The sequence below is a fragment of the Montipora foliosa genome, chromosome 9 (genome assembly GCF_036669935.1).
Source record: "Montipora foliosa isolate CH-2021 chromosome 9, ASM3666993v2, whole genome shotgun sequence".
Lineage (NCBI taxonomy): Eukaryota > Metazoa > Cnidaria > Anthozoa > Scleractinia > Acroporidae > Montipora > Montipora foliosa.
In genome coordinates, this window is record NC_090877.1 from 17,950,929 (window position 1) to 17,970,585 (window position 19,657).

Below are 19,657 nucleotides of genomic sequence, written 5' to 3' on the forward strand. Positions count from 1 at the left end.
GAGTTTTATCTCAGGCTACTAATTACTCTTCAGGAGTAAAAATTGCACGTTTAAGGACGGTGCCTTCTATTGTTATTGCGCATATGTTCTGCGCATCTCCAGATACTCGGATTTCCTATGGGTGGTGCTTAATAATACGGGGATATTTTTGCGCGGTTCAAAACTATGCGGAGAAAGTAGAACTTAATTAGCAAGTGCTCTTGGTATCCGAAAAGAAAATTGGGGGTAACCGGGCATTTTTCAGAGATAATTAAGCTTTAATTTGGAAAAGACCGCCATACATTGCTTTGTCTTTAAAAGCTTTTTTTCAAATATTGTTAATTAATAGTCTTCGAAAAATGCGTGGTTACCCCCAATTTTCTTTTTGGATTTCAATAACACTTGTTAAGATCCGCTTTTTCCGCATATTCAGTAATCCGCGCAAAAATACCTTTGAACTAGTAGGCACCGTCCTTAATACCGAGTTCGTTTTTGAGACATAAACATTAAAGAAAAAATATGGCGCGTTTTTAGATAACGTCACATCAGTGAGTGCGTCTTCTTACGCAATTATTGCTTGTTTATTTGGTACCATAACAATACCGTTTTGTGAAGCAGTGTTATAGAGTCAATCCTTCCTATAAAAAATTCCCTCCAAATTGCTGAAACTGATTGAGCCACGTTCAGGTTGTACTATACACATGCCATGCATATGTACAATCAACCCAATCTCTCGCCTAATAATGTATACAGTCTACAATGTTAACTGAAACTTGTTAATGTAGACTGTCTAGATTTTCATTTCATTATGATCGCGGGTGATCATGAGGGTTCCAGCAGAAAACAAAGTTAAAGTTGCATTCCCGGACGGGATTTGAACCCGGAGCACTCACCTGGAAGGAACTGTTTTTACCAAGTTAACCACTAAAGCTCAACTGGCTGACATTTGTACCGATTATTTACCAACACTAAGTCTAGTGCTAGTATTCTGGCAGTAAGCGACGTAGTAGTCTAGTGCTTAAGTGAAAGGGATAATTATTAATCGAACATTCCCAGGTTCGAGTCCAGCGAGTTCAGGCATTGGGGTTCTTATTTTAATAGATTCATTTGCCATAATCCCTATCAAGCGCTCAGCTTCCCAAATTGACGATAATGGTCAAACTCCCCAACAGCACCCGCGATCATAATGACACGCTCCAGTTACCATTGTAGACTGTCAAGTGAAGCTATCATCCTCGCAGTTATGAACGCAATTTTTGCAATTGGTTAGAGCGTCGCACCGGTATCGCGAGGTCACGGGTTCAAACCCCGTTGAAGTCCTGAAATTTTCAGGCTTCTTTACGCAATTGCAAAAATTGCGTTCATAACTTTATTGACCAAACTTCATCTTCTGGGTGTTAACAGGAGCCCATCACCTGGAGCGTGCAACTTACCTATTTTCGTGCAACGGCGTTTTCACAAGTAAGGTTTTTTTTAGATTGAATTTCCCCACAAATGAGACTCCCACAGGAGCCCGATGACCAATTACAAGAAATTAAGCTGACGTCATAGGGTCACCGAACCAAAACTGCCTTTGTTTTTTGACCTAATTCGCGGGAAGGGCTAGTCTTAAAATAAACCTGCTTGTGAAAACGCCGTTTCACAGACGCTGTATGGAAGTTGCACGCTCCAGATGGGCTCCTGGTGTTAATGAATAGCGTAAAGAGCCCATATGATAGACCGCGCAGCTTTGCTGTATTGTTGGAGAGAGGCAAATTAACCAGCGGCGAATGAGGTGGGGAGCTGTGAAAAAAATTTTCAGTGCCCCTCCCCATTCTCCGCGCGGATTATGCTTTTCGCGCCATTGATACCGCCAGCTACACAGGCTACCCTTATGATAAAATGCTTATTGACTGAGTTTAGGTCGGGTCGGACAGGAAAACATTTGGCCCTCGGTCATGGAGCACGGACCTCACGCCGTACGCCATGACCACGGACCAAATATTTTCCCGTCCTCCCACTCAAGTCAATAAGAACACATTATGCACCGGATAAAGTTATCCGGCCTTTGAACAACCCGGGCCAGATATTTATGAAAGGCACAGAAAAGCTACGATTCTTTGTACTTTCTGTACAATGCTGTGGTTGGCAGAGGAAATTCCGCGCCATCACAACAAAAACCAGGTTGTCTCTTTGTCGCACGCATTTTATTGCAGTTTTCTAGAGCGCTTAAGATAAAAGCTTGGCTCGAATTGCGATTAGTCAATTTGACTGCTACTTCGTTTTACTTCATCCCGGATTGGCCACGTAACATTCAATGGTTATCGAGGAAAAGCAAACAGTATGCAACTAAGCACATTTCTTTCCTGTCCTGTGCAAATGCCAACACGGAATGACCAGATTTGAGATTTTAATGAAAACGTGAGTATGCACGACAAATCCTTCATTTTTCATCCTTTTTTGAACTCAAGGTCGTTCATTCCCACGATTTCATTCACATGATACTACGCCAACGTCATGCCCGTTTTAAACGTCGCATTTCACATGTGCCAATTCTAATGCAAGTGAGAAAAATCTATTGTCTTAGCTCATTTGCATTAGTTCGGCACATGTGAAATGCGAAGTTTGAAACGGGCCAAAGGCGCATATATAAAGCGATTTTAAGGCAACGTTTTTGTTTCTTCAGTCTTGGGGTTGGGGCTATGGTTGACGAAACCAAACTGAAAACTGATCTACGTACAGCCCCTAGCAAGAAAACACAAGACATTTGTTCTGCCTCAACACTCAAAATAAGAGTTCTTTTGGTTTGACAACGTGACAAGTTTTGTTGGAATTCTTTTTTTGGTTTACCGGTTCCGTTACCCCTTTTAACTCCTTCATGAGTCTTAAAAGTCTAACAGAGAGATTGAGCCCAGTATAGATATATATTCCATAGAAAGATGAAATATGTTCGATGTCCTTTAGAAAACGATTTATCGAAAAAGTATCTTCCTTTTTAAGTTGATGCTACATCTGCTTAAGTATAGTTCTCTGATATAGCAGTGCACATCATTTTCTGCTTAAAGTGTAATTTTCTTACATATGTTTTTAAACATGACCGTGATGTCAGTCCGTCCTTAAATAACAAGTCTACCGCTTTTTCCGAACTTAAATATAACGTGCATCTTAAGTCTTGCAAAAAGTTGCGCAGTATTTCCACTCACAGCAATTATATATTCCGTCTCTCTAAAACAATACACCCCCGAAAAACTCCGAGGGATGTCTCCGAGAGGCATTTTCCTCATTTCGCAAAATTAGCAGCCAGCGTTCTTGAAGTTCTCTTGCCTTGAGAGGCTGTATGCGGCCTTTTCATAGCATCGTTCATTTCAACATGAACTTTTAGTCTTGGCTGAGCCGTTCCTGCCGGTAAGCTAAGTCTCTTTTGCACTCTGGGTTGGGCTGTGCGCTTTGTAAGCCCTAAAGTCCCTGCCACCTTCGGCTGGTGGTTAATTCCTCCGAGACTTTTCCTTCCAGGTCGTCTGGCCTGTTGATTTAAATTGCCACCCCCTAAGCTCAACCTTGATGGCCTTTCGATTTTTCCACTTGCAGGTTCTGTAGTTTGAGGCCGTTTTACTGTTTCCTCTTTGTAGAGTCTGGAGTTTCTGACAGAAAAGAAAAGCGATGACAAGTCGTTAAAAACAAAAATGTACATAGAGCGAATTTTGTGTTCAAATACACGCAAACGCGTTTTAAAACCTAAGATGGAAACCAGTTTATTATCTGCTAAGAAGGACAGGGTTGAATTCGCGACCACTGATCCAAGAAGAAAACAACCAAAGGTAAGAGAAGGATTCCAACCCAAAGCACCCGCAAGCAAATCCATCATCAAGTGAGGGGGACATGTTGTCCACCCTTCAAGCCCCGAGGGGGCCCCATTAACAAGTAAAATCGTATGGCGTTACACAGAGTGAAATATATAAGTGGCACTATTTGGAGTGAAAGGGGTTAAGGGTACAGAGTTTTTGAGTGGACCTACAATCTTGGACAAAACTCTTGGAAAAAAAATCCGGAGTGAACAGCATTGGACATGCACTTACAAACAAAGTTTACAAGCCCCTCCCCTCCCCCTCCAACCCCCCCCCCCCTCTCCCCCATACCAATGTTGATAATGCGGTGAAAAATACTGAGCTAACCTTTGGCCGTTTCTAAACCAACATTGGATTAGGTGTGGGAGGATTGGGGGGGGGGGGGGGTGGGGGGAAGTATGGAGTTAATCTTTTATCACACAGACAAATAAGGGAATGACCATTTTATAGTGGTGTGTCACATTTTCACGACGAGTTTTGTCCAAAATTGTAGATGTTGCAGACTCGGCCAAAGTATAGCCTACGCAAAGCCTCTTGCTAATCAACAACACCGATAGGGTTATTTTTATGTCAGGAACTGAACATGTGATTAAAAATAATGACGACTCACATTGTTCTCTCGGGAGCTGTAGTAGGTCTGCTTGCATGTCCCTTGGATCTGGTCAAATACAAAACCAACGCAAAAATAATATCATTATGCAATGAAAAGTAATTAAAAGCTAATCGTATCAGCTTCAAAAGAACCTGCGGTGATGCTTTGGTGGGATAACTGGCACTCTACGATCTACGACGGCGACGTCAACAAAAACGTCACCTCAAAACATTGTATTATCTAAGTTTCTTGCGGTTAGGCCATCTCGTTCGCGCCGTGCAATGCGGGCGAAGTATCCTACAAATAAATTGGTACGAGCGGTTTCAGAATAAAAATAGAGAATTACATATTCACATTTGTGCGTTCGCGTTGTCGTCAAAACCTCAAATTTGGTGATTTCACGTCGTTGTTGTGGGCCACATTGGTGGGAGGCGAGTGCTCTCACCACGGCGCCATCCCTGCACCCCTAAACAACACCGTGAAATCATCAAATTTTAGGTTTTGACGACAACGTGAGCATATAACAATGAAACAGTCATTTTCTGTTTTGACTTTAAAACCGTTCGTACCCATCCAGTTACGGGATATTTCGCCAGCATTGTACAAGGTGAACAAGACGGAATAATCGCGGAATACTTGCGATAGCGCTAAATTTTATTTTGGAGCGACGTTTTGGCTGACGATGCCTTTGTCCTTGTTCAAACTCCCTAATGAAGCAAGGAAAACTGGTTTTCTTTGGCCACACGTTGGGTAATAAAGAAGACTTGATATTTCGCGCGTTAGTTCTTCGTCAGATCTCGAGACGTCCGATTTGTGGTTTTCCGACGGTGGTTACTTTTATCAGCTACGTTAATACAACCAAGAACAAGTCGACAAGCTGTTTTACAATATTGACTGCAACCGCGTTCACCTTTGTTCACCAGGATGATGAGTTTGAATTTAACAATTTCAACCCTAAGCGGTTCCCCATGAACGAGTAAAATCGCCTGGCGTTGGAAAGAGGAAAATCTGTTAAGTGGCCTTCTTAACGAGTAAGCCCTCTATTTTATGAATTAGGGACCTTAAGATCCACGACAGCGACGTCGACAAAAACGTCACCTCAAAATATAACTTTGCAATATCGTAACTCTTTCGTGACTATCTCGTTCACGTCGTACAATGTGGGCGAAGTATCCTAAAAACAAAATGGAACCAGTGGTTTCATAGCCTGTTCCAGGCTCCCAGATGGTAGGGAAAGAGAAAAAAATGCGTGCGAAAAATGAGTTGGGGCTTGGGTCGACACGACCCAAGTCGCCCCGACCGAGTCGCCTCGGCCCAAGGCCCCACTCGCTTTTCCCACGAAGCTTGGAACAGGCTAGTGGTTTCAGAGCTTCGCCTTTGTACGCTCGCGTTGTCCAAACACCTCAAATATGGTGATTTCACGTCGTTGTTATGCAGAGTACCGCAAAAATATGAGCTAAACTGATGCGTGTCGCACGATCAAGTTTCCACTTTTAACCATTCGTATTACTGATTTGTGACGTTTTTGAGGGCGACGTCGACTAAAATGTCACCTCAAAATAGAACTTTGCAATATCGTAAACCTCTTTCGCGATTATTCCATATCGTTCACGTTGTACGATGTGAAATAAGTATCCCAAAAATAAATTGGTACGAGCGGTTTCAGAGTAAAAATAGAGAATGGAAGATTAACATTTCTACGCTCGCGTTGTCGTCAAAACCTCAAATTTGGTGATTTCACGTCGTGGTTATGAAGAGTAACGCAAAAATGTGCTCAAATGCGTGCCGCACGTGCAGAACGATTATTTTTCCTCTTTTAACCAATGATATTGTTGCTTTGTGCCGTTCTTGTTGAAGATCGCGTCATAGATCTTAAAGTCCCTATTATGTCAAAAGGGACAACGGCACCGGTGACGCAACCAAAAACTTTGTTCAACAAGTGACAAAACCGAAGACAAGCAAACCGTTTGAGAATATTGTCTTTCCCCTGTTGTCACGATATCTATGAACATTGACTTGTACATATATTGAAGGTCTGTTTTCTGTTTCGTTAATAATTATAGTCTTGTTTTGTAATGTTAAGTTTTGACGAATATCAGCGTTGAACGGCATTTGGCAGTAGAGAAATAAACTCCTTGGTTAATTTTTAATCTGGGATTAGCGTTAATCGGCTTTTGAACAACCGGACCCTGGAGGCGTTTAATGCGTCCGCCATTTTTCCTTTCTTTCTACAAGACGTTCAAGACGTCTCAGACGAGCTATAGTATAAACATGGCCATTCCGGCGAGAAATCTAATTCGTGCAGCTAATTCCACTGGTTTTCCATTCCAACCGAAATGACTGGAAATCCCTGCATCATTTCTTCATTAAATTGCTGAAAACGGTTTAAAAGTCAAGAAAAGAATGAACGATTATTTGTTCACGTTGTCGTCAAAACGTCCAATTTGGTCATTTTACGTTGTTATTTTGTAGAGTATGGGAAACAAATGTACAGAAGTGCGTGACGCATGTAAAGCACCCTTATATTTTTCTCTTTTAACCAAAAAACATTCCTGCTTTCCTGCCGTTTCCGTAGCCACCGTCCATCGTTGCTTTAATTATCTTTACCAGCAGAGTCCGACTGGCGACCTGAAAGTTACCGCCCGCGTTTTCTTCAGTTCAAAAGCGAGAGTGCGAAGAACCAAGGCCACGAATTGAATTGGGAAAAACACGAGGTTTGGTTTTTTTATTTCTGTAGAGCTTTCAATTGAGCAACAAAAACAAACTCAAGAAGACAACCCCCTAAGCCAATCACCGTGTGCGTACTATATGAGAGCTGTAATAAAATGTATTATTAGAAACTAGATCATTGGATAATGCAATTCTAGAAGTTTGATTGATCCATCATGGTATGTGAGCTACAGTTACATACTTAGGCTTTCACTCAACAAAACGAGCACTGTGATTGGTTGATTCTTGGTCACGTGCCCCGACCGGGATACAATTTTGCAGTTGTTGCCCTCTCCGGATCTTTTGCTGCGATTGTTGAAGGAAAAGTCTAAATATATAACAAAGTACTTAATGTCTGGTCCCTCGGGACCATACATGAAGTCTATCTTATAACATGCTCTACAAAGATCAGTGAGTGACCCCATCAGTCTTTGCATAGCTGATCGAGGGACAGGTTATGAAACCTTAGAACCTTCAAAAGCGAGAACAATGTTGTCGCAATCGATGTTGAATTGACCGTGACCCTGCACCATCTTTTGTTTTCGCTTCGCACGGGTTTGTAAATTAGTTGCGAATAATTTAATCGAAGGATTTGATTGGTTATCTTCTCGAAAAAAGGTGTGTTTTGTGTAGGGTCAAGGCCAAAAATGCGGACAAAAACATGAAACAAAGGAACTTGTTGAGTTTCATAACCATCTCCATGAATTAACTATGGTCTTTGTTTTTCCAAAATAAAGTAGAGAAGATCTATCCATAATTTGTGTTACGCGCAACGTTGGCTATTTATCATCTCATATCCAACTCGCGCTCGTGGAATTGTTAATTTGGATTAGCAGAAAAGATAAATTGTTCTCATACCTTGTCCTCTCAGGTAGGACTGGGGATGAATGACACTGCTGTGGCTTCAGTACCCTGTAACAAATCGTGCAATACTGTGTCAAGCTCAAATCGCATCTACCATAAAAATGTTAAGGTAATAGTTTCCATAATTTATTGTAATGTAAAAAAACTTCAGATTTACATTGATTGCACAAAAGGAAAGGAAAGGGAAAGGAACTTTATTTAAGTGTCTAGTCGTTCTAGCGCTGGAGCGCAAATTGGGCACACAGTAAACTGAAATTAACAATTATCACAAATCAAGTCAAATGTTGGCTTTTGAGAGGAGAAAACCGGAGTCAGACCCGGAGAAAAACCTCTCGGCGCAGAGTAGAGAACCAACAAACTCAACCCACATATGACGCCGAGTCTGGTAATCGAACCCGGACCGCATTTGTGGTAGGCGAGTGCTCTCACAACTGCGCCATCCTTGCACCCCAAAGAAAAGGTTAAACTGTGAATAATCATCATTGAGAGGCGTAGCTCAGTACGTCTGAGCTGGAGGTCGCCAGTTTGAATCCTGTCTCATTCTATCGACGTCTGAATCGGCTTTCCTCTGATCCGTGTAGCTGTAGCTTTCAATTCCCGTAAAACGGAACATTAGGGAGTTTTAGCAAGGGCAACGGCAACGTGTCTTCAAAATATAACTTAACGCTATCGTTAAGTATTTCACCTTGTTCACCTTGAACAACTGGATTTATAGGAACGGTGCTAAAATGAAGATATAAAGTGGACGATTTCTTGTCATATGCTCACGTAGTCGTCAAAACCTGAAATTTGGTGATTTCACATTGTTGTTTTATGGACTACAAAGGTGCGAACCGAAGGCCACAAGTTTATCAGTAACTCCAGATAAAAACTTTAAGAGTGTTTAGACGCTTTCCCTGTTTTTGTCTTATGCAGACTCAATGAGTCATGAATGCACATTTCCGTCCACTTTCCACTCTCCCCCTGACAATGTTATCAAGGTACAAGACTACCCTATTGAACATTAAATGGGGAAGAAAGGAGTTGTTTGAGGACTGAGAGGCAGCATAAGTCATCTACATCTACATCTACATGTTCCAGCACTCGGCAAAGTCCCTTTTTGACTTATGGTTGTTTCTGCTTAGGTGGCCTCATACACCGTAAATCTTTTCACTGCCAAGCTGGCCACTTCTGCTGGAGAGAACACGACAGCCACAACACCGGGGAATACATCCCCTACTCTTACAGGGAACTTATGAACATAAAAGCCATTTGTGAGACGGGACCTACGGTTTATAGTCCTTATCCGAGAAGACTTGAAAGTCTAACCATCTACAGATGTCATTAAAAAGGCAGCACTTTGTCCTTAGTTATTTTAAGATCCTGAGGGTTGATCCGGCCGAGATTGGAACCCGCGACCTTCCGCGTGACAGCCCGATGCTCAACCACCTGAGCCACCGGTGCCCACAATGACTGTAATGTGATCGGTCAGAAAAATGTTTTACTTTGGCAAAGTACCCAGACGACTTTTGACTTGCATCTCTTAGTTCACTCCAATGAAATTGTCCATTGACTTGAAAAAGTTAAGAGAAATTTTCCATGCAGTAAAACAACTCGCAGGGTACTTACCAAGGATAAAACAAGAGTGTTGCCCCCCCCCCCCCCCTAGACAGTCCCATGTTAGTGCCTCGTTTACCTTCCCACCCCTTGCTGGCAGCTGTATGTTACTAAAAGTATCTGCTTACGAGCCAGAAGGCCCATCAGGCCCATCAGGCCAGCACTTATCTCCGGTTTCATTAGCATGAAGCGACTAGGAGTATTTCTACTCCCCCCTGGACGGGATGCTAGTCCATCGCAGTGTTACCCCCAGCATTTCGCCGGTACACATTTATACACCTGGGTGGAGAGAGGCACTGTGAGAGTAAAGTGTCTTGCCCAAGAACACAACACAATGTCCCCAGCCAGGACGCGAACCTGGACCACTCGATCCGGAGTAGAGCACTCTGACCATGAAGCCACCGCGCGTATTACGTTACTACTTACTTCATTTATACACATGGGAGTGGACCCACACCTAGAATCAAGGGTACTCGTAATGGTAAACATACCTAATGTTCCAGTTCTTTCTTTTCCTCTCTTCCCGGAGATCTGGCTTAGGTTTAGCCCCAGGATTTTCACTTTGTCTCACAGAACTTTTTATGGAACATGCAGTTAAAGAAATAATCAATAGTATTTACTTCTTGATTTATTTACATACAGGATTCCTATTGGTCAGGTCATGTAGAAAGACAAGGCTGTGTGTTGCCAGTAATTGGAGCTTTTTAGACAAAAAACAATGTAATGTTTGTCAGGTACTTTTATTAACCCTATGAATCCTCAGAGTGAGACTTAAAAGATTTTACTCTCACTGTCTAGACAATTCAGACTATTTTAATCATCAAGTAGGGGCTACTTCTGGGATAAATGGACCAAATACCGTACGTTGCCAATAATTTTCCAAACTTCAAGTTTTCCAAATTTGGTGCGGGAACGAGAAAATTTGATACAATAACTTTATTTTGAGAGACAGACAAAATTATCCTTTAACAGTTTTCCAATTCACAGCCCTCTAGCTATACCACAGAGGAAAGACCATAACACCAGAAACTTCATCCCTGCTTTTTGTGAATAGTGTGTGGGTTCGTTTATGTCTTACAGGGTTATGAATATCAAAGGGTTGTGAGATGGGGCCTATGCTTTATTGCCCTTATCCGACATGACTCCAGAGAGTCCAACCATCTGCAGATGTCATTACAAAGGCAGTACTTTTATCCTCAGTTATTTAAAGACCCTGATTGTTGGTCTGACCAGAGTTTTTGATCCTGTGACCTCTCACATAGTAGTCTGGTGGTCAACCAACTGACACAGGTATTTTGAAATTTGACACGGGTATAACACTTGCAGAGTCACATTCTCTTTCATTTCAAGGATACGTTTCCAGGCCCTCCTGTCGTCTCTGAATAGATTTCAGCGTAACAGCAGACAGTCTTGAGTGACCAGCGGAACTCTGAGATAAGAAACAATCTGTCAAGTTGGAGCACTTTAAAATGTGACTGTGCATCGTTCGGATTAAACAAAACTTATCAAAGCTAGCATAAAATGAAAACTCAATTCTAAGGAAAAAAAGAAAAAAAAAGTATTAAAGGGACACGGTGTATTATAATAAATTTTAGTTGCATTCATCCACAAGACTGCTTAACGATATAGATCTGTTGTTATAATCCTGTTCAAATTGAGAAGGTGGGAGTTCACTGTAACGGTAATGAATTTGTATTGAGCATTTTCTCTTTACATATTCAAATGTGCTTTACAAGCAATAATATTGATCTATGGGTGAGATCGGACATATACAGAAAAAACGTTGACCTAAAGCCACTGCAGCCAGCAGTTTGTCCCTATTCCTGTGTATGGGACTTCATAAGGGGTCAGTGGCCTCTTTATATTTTCAGAGCTGTATCATAAAGCTGTGTGTGTCAGTCATTAACTCATTAAAGAAGAAAGCAGCCTTTCCATATGGCTAAATAAATCCCATCACAAGGTCGAACAAAGATCCCTCACCTTCGTGACCCTCTTTGCTTGCTTTGCTCTTGCCAAACTTCTTGAATGGGTAATGTAGGACATTTTTTCTTTTGTAGGAATCTTAAAGAAGATATCATGAAGGCTTGCTCTTGCTACTTTGAGCTAAAAAGATATTACAAGAAATCAACTTACAAGAAAGACCTGACTTCATCTATTCATTGTCTTAAAAGCAGTCCTTGCACAAAAATTCAAAGGAAACAATTTCCAATACCTGTAGTATTTAACTAAATTTTCTAGATATTACATATATTCAAGTATGTTGGATATAAATAAGACAGGATTGCCTAAGCTACTGTAGTTCCACTTGTCTCTAAAGTTGACTCAAACATTGCTGAAACTACATGTATGACAGTCTCTCACAGAACTACAGCTAATGCCCTATCATAGGATCCTTTGTTAAGTTACAAAACGACTGCTAGGTTAAATCATTGACAAGTTATGTAACTACCATTAATGGTTTAATAACTGCAGGTACATACGTGACTCTCCACACTCTCCTTTAGCACTCTCTCCTGCACAGTCTGTGAGTCGTCTCTTGACATGTCCTCAAGAACATCCCTTGTATCCTTTCAAAGGAAAGTTAATGTCTCATTACTCTCTTTCTAATTCCTTGGGACCTTCTAACATGATACCATAACACAACTGACTTTCAGTGTGAATGGAAGGCTAAAGGGTGGAAGTTAAACTTTAACCCTCTGACGCCTAAACCTTACTCATCAATGGGGAACCCCCTGGAGTCAATGGGTTAAGCAGATTTTAAAAACCAATTCTGCCAATGGTGATGATGTTGATGGGAGCACTTGACAATGACAAAAATTAGAAGAAGAAGAAGAAGAAGAAGACAACAAGGAAGAACACAAAGAAGGAGGGACAAAAGGCAGAGCTGCAGTATTGTACTATTATTGGTGCAAACAACTTTACAGACAATAAATGACTACCTTTTTGTATTACGATCATTGGTTTGTGATAAAATGCAAGACAAAGCTTTTCTCAGTATCTTATCTTCTTTATCTTTAAGAAAATTACGACATTTTTTAATTTCGAAGACAGGTTTCGATGTTACAAACATCATCGTCAGTTACAAAATATTTGAAAAACCGTTGGGACTATATAACAACTAGGCGAAACATGCATAATTAAATATGATTAAGTGACAAGAAATACATATTTGAGTGAGTTACAGAGTGTTAGAAAGAAGGTAGAGCCTAAAGCGTAAGTGTCAGGTTGACGTGATGAACTTCATCATGATTTGCTTTCTGCTTATCTTCTTTGCATTATCTTCATGTAAAACTCTGTAAGTTGCAGTTATCCCAATGGCTCAGTTGCAAGAGGCCTGTGTGGTAAGTGAGATTGGAGCAGAATTTAAGCAAGCTCCACAAGTCCCAGCTGAGCACTACAACCACGAAGATCTTGTAATCCTTTTTGTGTCATCACAATTTGACACAAAAAGAGTTTTTAAAAAGTTTCTCACCTTAACTGTCTTAACCAAGCCTTGGACTTTGTCAGTTTTCATCAACAACCTTGTCAAAAATCCCTTGGCAAGAGCAGAGAGCTTGGCAAATTTGTCTCTTCCATCACTTGCAAAAACCTGCACAATAATCAACAAAATGACAACATATGAAGTGATCATTGCAGTTACAAAAAAAACATTACATGACTTTAGCAGCAACCAATGAAAAACCTGACAAATTTAGGCATGAATGGCACCTGAACCTATGAGCTGCTTGCAATCTCCTTTGGGCTGCCTGTGGCTACCCAGAAAAGTACCGTATTACAGGATCTGTTTTTTAAATAAGGCTTAACCCATTGACTCCCAGGGGTTCCCCATTGACAAGTAAAATCGTCTGGCGTTAGACAGAGTAAAATACAAAGTCTGGCCGGTTTAGGCTGGTTTGGACGTCAAGGGTTAAATATGAATAAAAGAGTGTAACACTTCCGTTTCCTAGAAAATGACAATAAGAATGAAAGCTACTTTAATTTGCTCAACACAACTTTTCATTTCTACCACAGCAATCACCCAGTACGAGAAAATACTTCAGGAACATACCAAGTATAACAAGTTGAAAGTACTGCAGAGGAAACTAATGGCACTAGGCACATAATTTTCACCTTAGACGTAAAAGAAGGTTCATGTTGCAGGGCCACAACATTAAGGAACATGTTACAGTGTGGCAATTTCCTCTCTTTACATTTTCATTGCTTAGCTACTTAGTACTATTTCCCCTGAAAGGACCTGCCCAAGGTTACAGGTGACCGTGCTTGTTGTTTCAGTCCTTATCACAGCGGCATTACTGTGATCTGTTGTTACATGTGTATGGACATGGATTGAAAGTACAGTAACATGAATGAAAATGACAGTACGTGTTTACAAATACTATTATATACCTTGAAGCTTCCCCTTGGTAAAGAAGACATTTTGCAATCATTCTTCTCGGGGAAGCTCGTATCTGTATTCCTTCCAGTGTTAACACTTCTCATAATATTCCTAGAAACATTTCTTGCATCACTCCTTGCCACACTCACATCTCCATTCACCACATGGTTCTCCTTATCAGACAATGATTCTAGTTCAGTGTCGTGATCCTGCACATCAAAGTCATAACTCTCCCCACTGAGCTCCAGTATTGAATACATTTTACCTGGAGGCATGGAAAGGGCCCTTCTGAGTGGCGATGACCTGTCAATAATAACAGGTGACTGGTTTAATTCTGGACTCCTTATCGATGGCATAGAACTGGAGCATGGCCTATCAGTTGCATGTGTTGGAGTGCTGCTATATGAGGAAGCAGAAGCTTGACCAAACTCAACAAACTGCCCTTTCTGTTGTTTGCGAAGTCGCCTCAGTTCTTGATGTTTAAGAGCATCTAAGTGTCTTTGCTTCTCTTCAAGAAGCTTCTGTCTTAGTTGTTCCAAGCTCACCAGCGTCATGTCTTGGTTTGGTGGATACGGCCCCCTTGAGGCACTAATAGCTTGAGATTTTTGGTTCTCAACCAATCCAGAAGAGTACTTTTTGTTTGTTGGGAGATTTTCCGATTGAGCTTCGGATGATTGTTGTTCATTCAAATTTCGGTAATGAGAAGCATTTGCAATTTCTGCTTCTGTGTCAGGGTGTTGCTGGCTTGGTGATTTTTTATCTATTTCTACCACCGAACTAGCTGTTGCATTGGTGAAATCTGCAGAGAGAAGAGGAAGACCTTATAATGTACCTCTTCAAGGTAAAATCTGACATTTGAAAGTCCAACAACCAGCAGGTAGAACACACTGTATGTAGCATTCATGATGCTTTCAATGTCAAACAACTGCTTTTAAATTTGATGATCACCGTGACAGTCAAAGTTGAATGGTAAAGGTAATAAAGAGAAGATGCCTGACACTTACAGACTGCAGACTAACCGTTACTTGCAGTTATTCAAAGTTACCCATTTTAAAATGGATTCTTAGACTTAAATACTGTTTATCAGTGCTACTTGAAATGGGTTCTTAGACTTAAATACTGTTTATCAGTGCATTTGTAGGCAGTCTGCAGTCTGCTGTCTCCAGTTTGCAGTTGGCATACACCAGTCCTATAAAAAGAGACAATATTATTATGCAATTTCAAATATTTGAAGTGCATCCAATGAACATGAAATGAAAGTTAAGAAGGAAGATCATTGAAGTTAGGTGAGCAAGTTATTAAGCAACTGCAAGTAAGCCTGAAAGAATTCCACGTTTTGTTTGCAGTAAAATGCAAATTTAAAGTAAAGGCTCTCTTTTCACATCAAGGCTCTCGTTTCACATCACCAAAAAAGTCCTTTGAATATTATAGGGCTGGCACATTCTGGTCCACTCAGTACTGAGAGTGCTATAGTCCCTGCTTTTGCATCCTGCCCTCAACACTGACTGGCTGCAGTCTCCCCTGCAGCCACTTTAAAGTGTCGTCACACAACACTCCTCTGAGGGGAAGGGGGTTGTGTAACAACAATGAAAACAGCTACAAGAGATACTAGGCTTGACTTTAAACCATACCATGCTTTGTACCTGGCAAACTGTTTGCCTCTGGCCAGTTAGACTTTTAACAATGTTACATGTATGTTGGATTTGATATTAATATTTCTTTTCCTATTTTATACTAAATTATTGTCATTGTCATCATCATCAGCGTCATCAACCATTGTTATATCTAGTTGTCAATGCAAACCCTAACAGGTGTACACATTAAACAAATCTCTCACCTGAAAAAGCCACAGACAATGAAGTTGATGCCAAGGAGTCAAACTCTAAACCTCTTCTCCCTTTTTGAATTGATTCCTGTTTGTTTATCAGAGTTTTAGATAATTCACAATCTGACATCACTCCCTCTGAGATCACAGAAAGTTGTGAAAATGGTCTCTTTATCTCAGCAACATCTTTATACATAGTGGAGCTAAGAGGTGGATCTGCATGCTCAAATCCAAGCTGTGTATCACTGGCATGCTCTCTCAGATCTTGTCTAGTTATATGCTCAAAGTTTCTGCTTTCATTACGTCCAATACTAGTCAACTCAAAAGAATTGTGGAAATGTTCTGACTGACTTTCACTGGTGGAAACGTAGCTGCCATAATTTTCAGTCAAATCAACAATGGAGTTTGCTTTCGATCCCTTTTCTTTACTTTCTCTAGTCCCTGGCACATCCCATGTTTTTCTTTTATTGCCAGTTTTAAAGGGTTCTTCTGAATGTAAAGCATCCTTTGTCTCTGTCATTTCAATGGAGATAGCTCTCTCACTTACATTTCCAGTGCTTTGCTTTGCTCCTCTGTTTTCCTGACAAAAACAATAAAGAATTTTCATAGAATTTGCACTTGTAAGCTTTGCACGTCTCTAAACATGTAGGATAATGCGGTTCATGTTACATAGCTGTACCAAGAAGTACAGTTAACAGGAAAATTGTCATCATGTCCAGTGGCCTCTGCTGTAACCCACTTGTTGCACACAGTCCAAGGAGGGGTGTACGGAAAATGAAGACCTGAAAAATTAAAGTCAAAGACCGAAGACCCCTAGAAAAATAACACACCAAACAGCAAATAACAAACATGTCATTCATGTTATTTAAAACAATCAACATGTTATCTCTCGTGAATTACGGGACGGTCTTCCTTTTCCACACACGCAGGCTGGTGTCTGTGGAAAATGAAGACCCCCACAAAAAATACAATCATAACAAACAGTCAGGCTAGCCAAACACAACATCTCTACTGTTTGATGTGGCAGACGAGTCATTTCAGGTGAATTACAAACATCCAGGCCAGTATATGGAAAATTAAGACCCTAACATAATTCGCCTGAAATGACTCGTAGGACTCAGCAAACAATAGGGCTGTTGAGTTTCACTAGCCTCTGTTTGTAATTGCATGTATTTGTTTTTGGGGATCTTCACTTTCCACCTTCCCAGCCTGGGTGTGTGGAAAACGAAGACCCTTCCATAATTCACCAGAGATAGCTTATCAATAATATTAATGTTTTAATTAACACAAATGATGTGCTTGTTATTTGCTGTTTGGTATGTTAATTTTTTTTCTGGTGGTTCTTCGTTTTTTGGGTCTTCAGTCTTTGTTTTCCATGTCTTTGTTTTCCAGACACCCGTCTAAGGAAAGATTGTCTAAACAGTTGGCTCCAGTTCCATTAGCCATATACAGTTTATTGTTACCTTCTATAAACAACATTTTGTGGACAAGTGTTATGCATGTCTTGATTTAAGTCTGAAGTGTATATGCTTGAGCACAAAAGCTTTCCTAATCAGAACTTTAGATCACACAAATGTTTTTAATCAGATCAAATCAAACATTGTTTTTTGTTAGAAAAGAAAGCCAGAGTAACCATAGAAAAATACTCCAAAAGTAATGTGTAGAACATACAACTGTACAAACTCATGCATGACTGTACATAATGCTGGGCACACTTGTGAAAGGTCAGTACTCTCACAGCTACGAACTCCAAACCTGCTTCCAGGAATGATCAGGATCAGTCTCTTGGGGTACAACAAGGAATTTATAGTATTTAAAATACTTAACCAGCGTACAATGCACAATCCACGAACTGCAAAGGATCCATGTCCAGAGTAAAGCACTGCCTCACTTCTGTAACAAGCCCATATGATGATTGGTAGTACTAGTAGTAGTAGTAGTAGTAGTAGTAGCAGCAGCAGCAAAGGCAAAAGTGGGCTGCTGCAATAGTATTCTTAGTAGTAGAAGTAGTAGTAAAATGAAGGCAACACCACAAAGAAGACACATTGCTAGGCAGTGGGGGATGCTTTCGCTCTCACTCCTCTTGGTTGTATTTGCATTTGCATGCAGATAATGCCCACAACTTTGTTGCAGGTTGAGGTGCAAGTGCAAGTGCAAGTAATAGATTTAGAGAGTAAATTACTATGTTTTACCTGAATCTTGTCCATTACTGACATGACCTGTAAGATTAAGTTAGAGTACTTTTCTCTTCTCCTTTCAAACAGTCTGACTTCACATTTTACTGCCTCTCGTCTACACTGACGCATCTCAGCTCTTTCTTCTTCTGTAAGCTGGAATCAAGACATGATAAATGACAAAATAAAACTATTGGCAAATTGTAAATGGTCAAGTTTTATTTACTTCTGAACAGAATTTTTGCACAATGCAGTTTAGTTGTTTCTCATACGTTGCATTAGCCAGTGAGACTGATGTGGTTCTAAATAGCCCACTTCCAAGTTGCTGTTTGCCTCGGTTTCAAAGCGAGTGCTGGTGCACAACCATTCAAAATGGAAATGAGCGATGTATTTTCATGCAAATCAAACCTATTATCATCAGAATGGTTTAGCACCAAGACTCATTTTGAACCTGAGGCAAACAGCAACTTAGAAATGGCTTATTAAGGAATTATAAATAGAGCGGTTTTCAAATGAGTGTCGTAAAACCAAAACCAAAGTAATTATTTTGGCCCATCAAAAAAGAATGGAAAAAATCCAGTAAACCAATCAAAACTCGAAGTAATTACACGTAGCCGACACAAAGCGCGGGAAAATGTGCACGCACGAGCCACGATTGGTTTTGGTTTTACTTCTGATTGGTTCAAAAAGTGGTTTGAGAACTTTGAACCAATCAATGAGTGAAGTAATGTAAAACCAAGTAATTCGCTAATTACTTTCGACACTCAATTGAAAACCGCTCTGGAACAGGGAACAGATTTGTACTTCATGTAGTTCACCTTGACGCAACACATCTTGCAATTTACAACATGTACCTCCCTTACAACTGCATTTAGTCAGTTTTTTTCCTTGTCTGGTGTTCGTAAACAAAAGTTAATAAGAACACATCCCTTGATATAAACATGTGTTGTATAAAATTTGCGTACAAGTCATGTTAGGTGTACAGTAATAAGTTTGACTAGATTTGAGAAAAATTTCAATTTAGCTGCTCTATAGGAATGCTCTCGTCTTTGTACAATGTAGGATTATTAATAAACTCATAATTGGCAATTAGTGCATCTATGTACAAAACTTTGTTTGAACAGTGGCTTGGTGTTGAACAGTTTTAACAAGGTGTAAATTGATAAAAAAACGAAAAAGAAATTGCCTAAATAAGAATGCAAACTTAAAATATCCTTTCAGCGTCTTGATTTCATAAAACCTTGGCAACTATGCAGCAAAAGCATAGAGTATTAAAAATACGGTGGGTCAGTCGCCATCATCTGTGTTGACTCAATGCAAAAAAGAACGCGGAACAATGTTATTTCCTAGCCAGAAGTCTCCGCAAAAGCATTTGATTTTAGCTCAAATTCTTACCACAGGAGGAGGAAGCTTCAACCCACAACTACCAAACACTGAATTGGGAGCTTGCACTGAAGAACGATTGTGCGACGCAAAGCGTTTCTCTAGTTCGATCTGGGAACTTGTTTGCTCGAACAAATCGCGCAAACAATCCGGCATTTCTTCCAAATATTGCGCCTGCAAATACAAGTAATTGCGTTTTTGGATCATGGTACAGTAAAAATAAGAGATAACGATGGGAAAAAGCGGTTTTAAGAATTTTTTTTTTGTCAAAATACCTTTAAGTCTTCTTCCCGCGCCATTTTTGAAACACCTATTAGTGCGAGGTGAGGAATGAAG

General features: G+C 40.4%; 1 protein-coding gene and 1 long non-coding RNA gene across 3 annotated transcripts; one reads left to right on the forward strand and one right to left on the reverse strand.

The window, feature by feature from the left end:
• Positions 1 to 2,143: 2,143 nt before the first annotated feature.
• Positions 2,144 to 19,651, reverse strand: LOC137969519 (uncharacterized). Of its 2 annotated transcripts, none has more exons than XM_068815799.1 (13): positions 19,597 to 19,651; positions 19,334 to 19,495; positions 17,957 to 18,094; positions 15,777 to 16,344; positions 13,951 to 14,738; positions 13,037 to 13,153; positions 12,045 to 12,131; positions 11,545 to 11,667; positions 10,920 to 10,993; positions 10,056 to 10,139; positions 7,963 to 8,016; positions 4,414 to 4,461; positions 2,144 to 3,590 (listed from the first exon to the last, which is right to left on the reverse strand). In XM_068815799.1, exons 1-13 carry the CDS (start codon positions 19,618 to 19,620, stop codon positions 3,239 to 3,241), a joined length of 2,619 nt encoding a protein of 872 aa, XP_068671900.1. In that variant the 5' UTR covers positions 19,621 to 19,651; the 3' UTR covers positions 2,144 to 3,238. The 2 variants fall into 2 exon arrangements, with proteins under 2 accessions (XP_068671900.1, XP_068671899.1); XM_068815798.1 differs by having other exon boundaries at positions 2,144 to 3,599; positions 19,597 to 19,650.
• Positions 8,021 to 10,863, forward strand: LOC137969523 (uncharacterized). The gene is made up of 3 exons (XR_011116683.1): positions 8,021 to 8,077; positions 8,884 to 9,434; positions 10,207 to 10,863. It is a non-coding gene; the product is annotated as an uncharacterized lncRNA (long non-coding RNA).
• Positions 19,652 to 19,657: the final 6 nt, after the last annotated feature.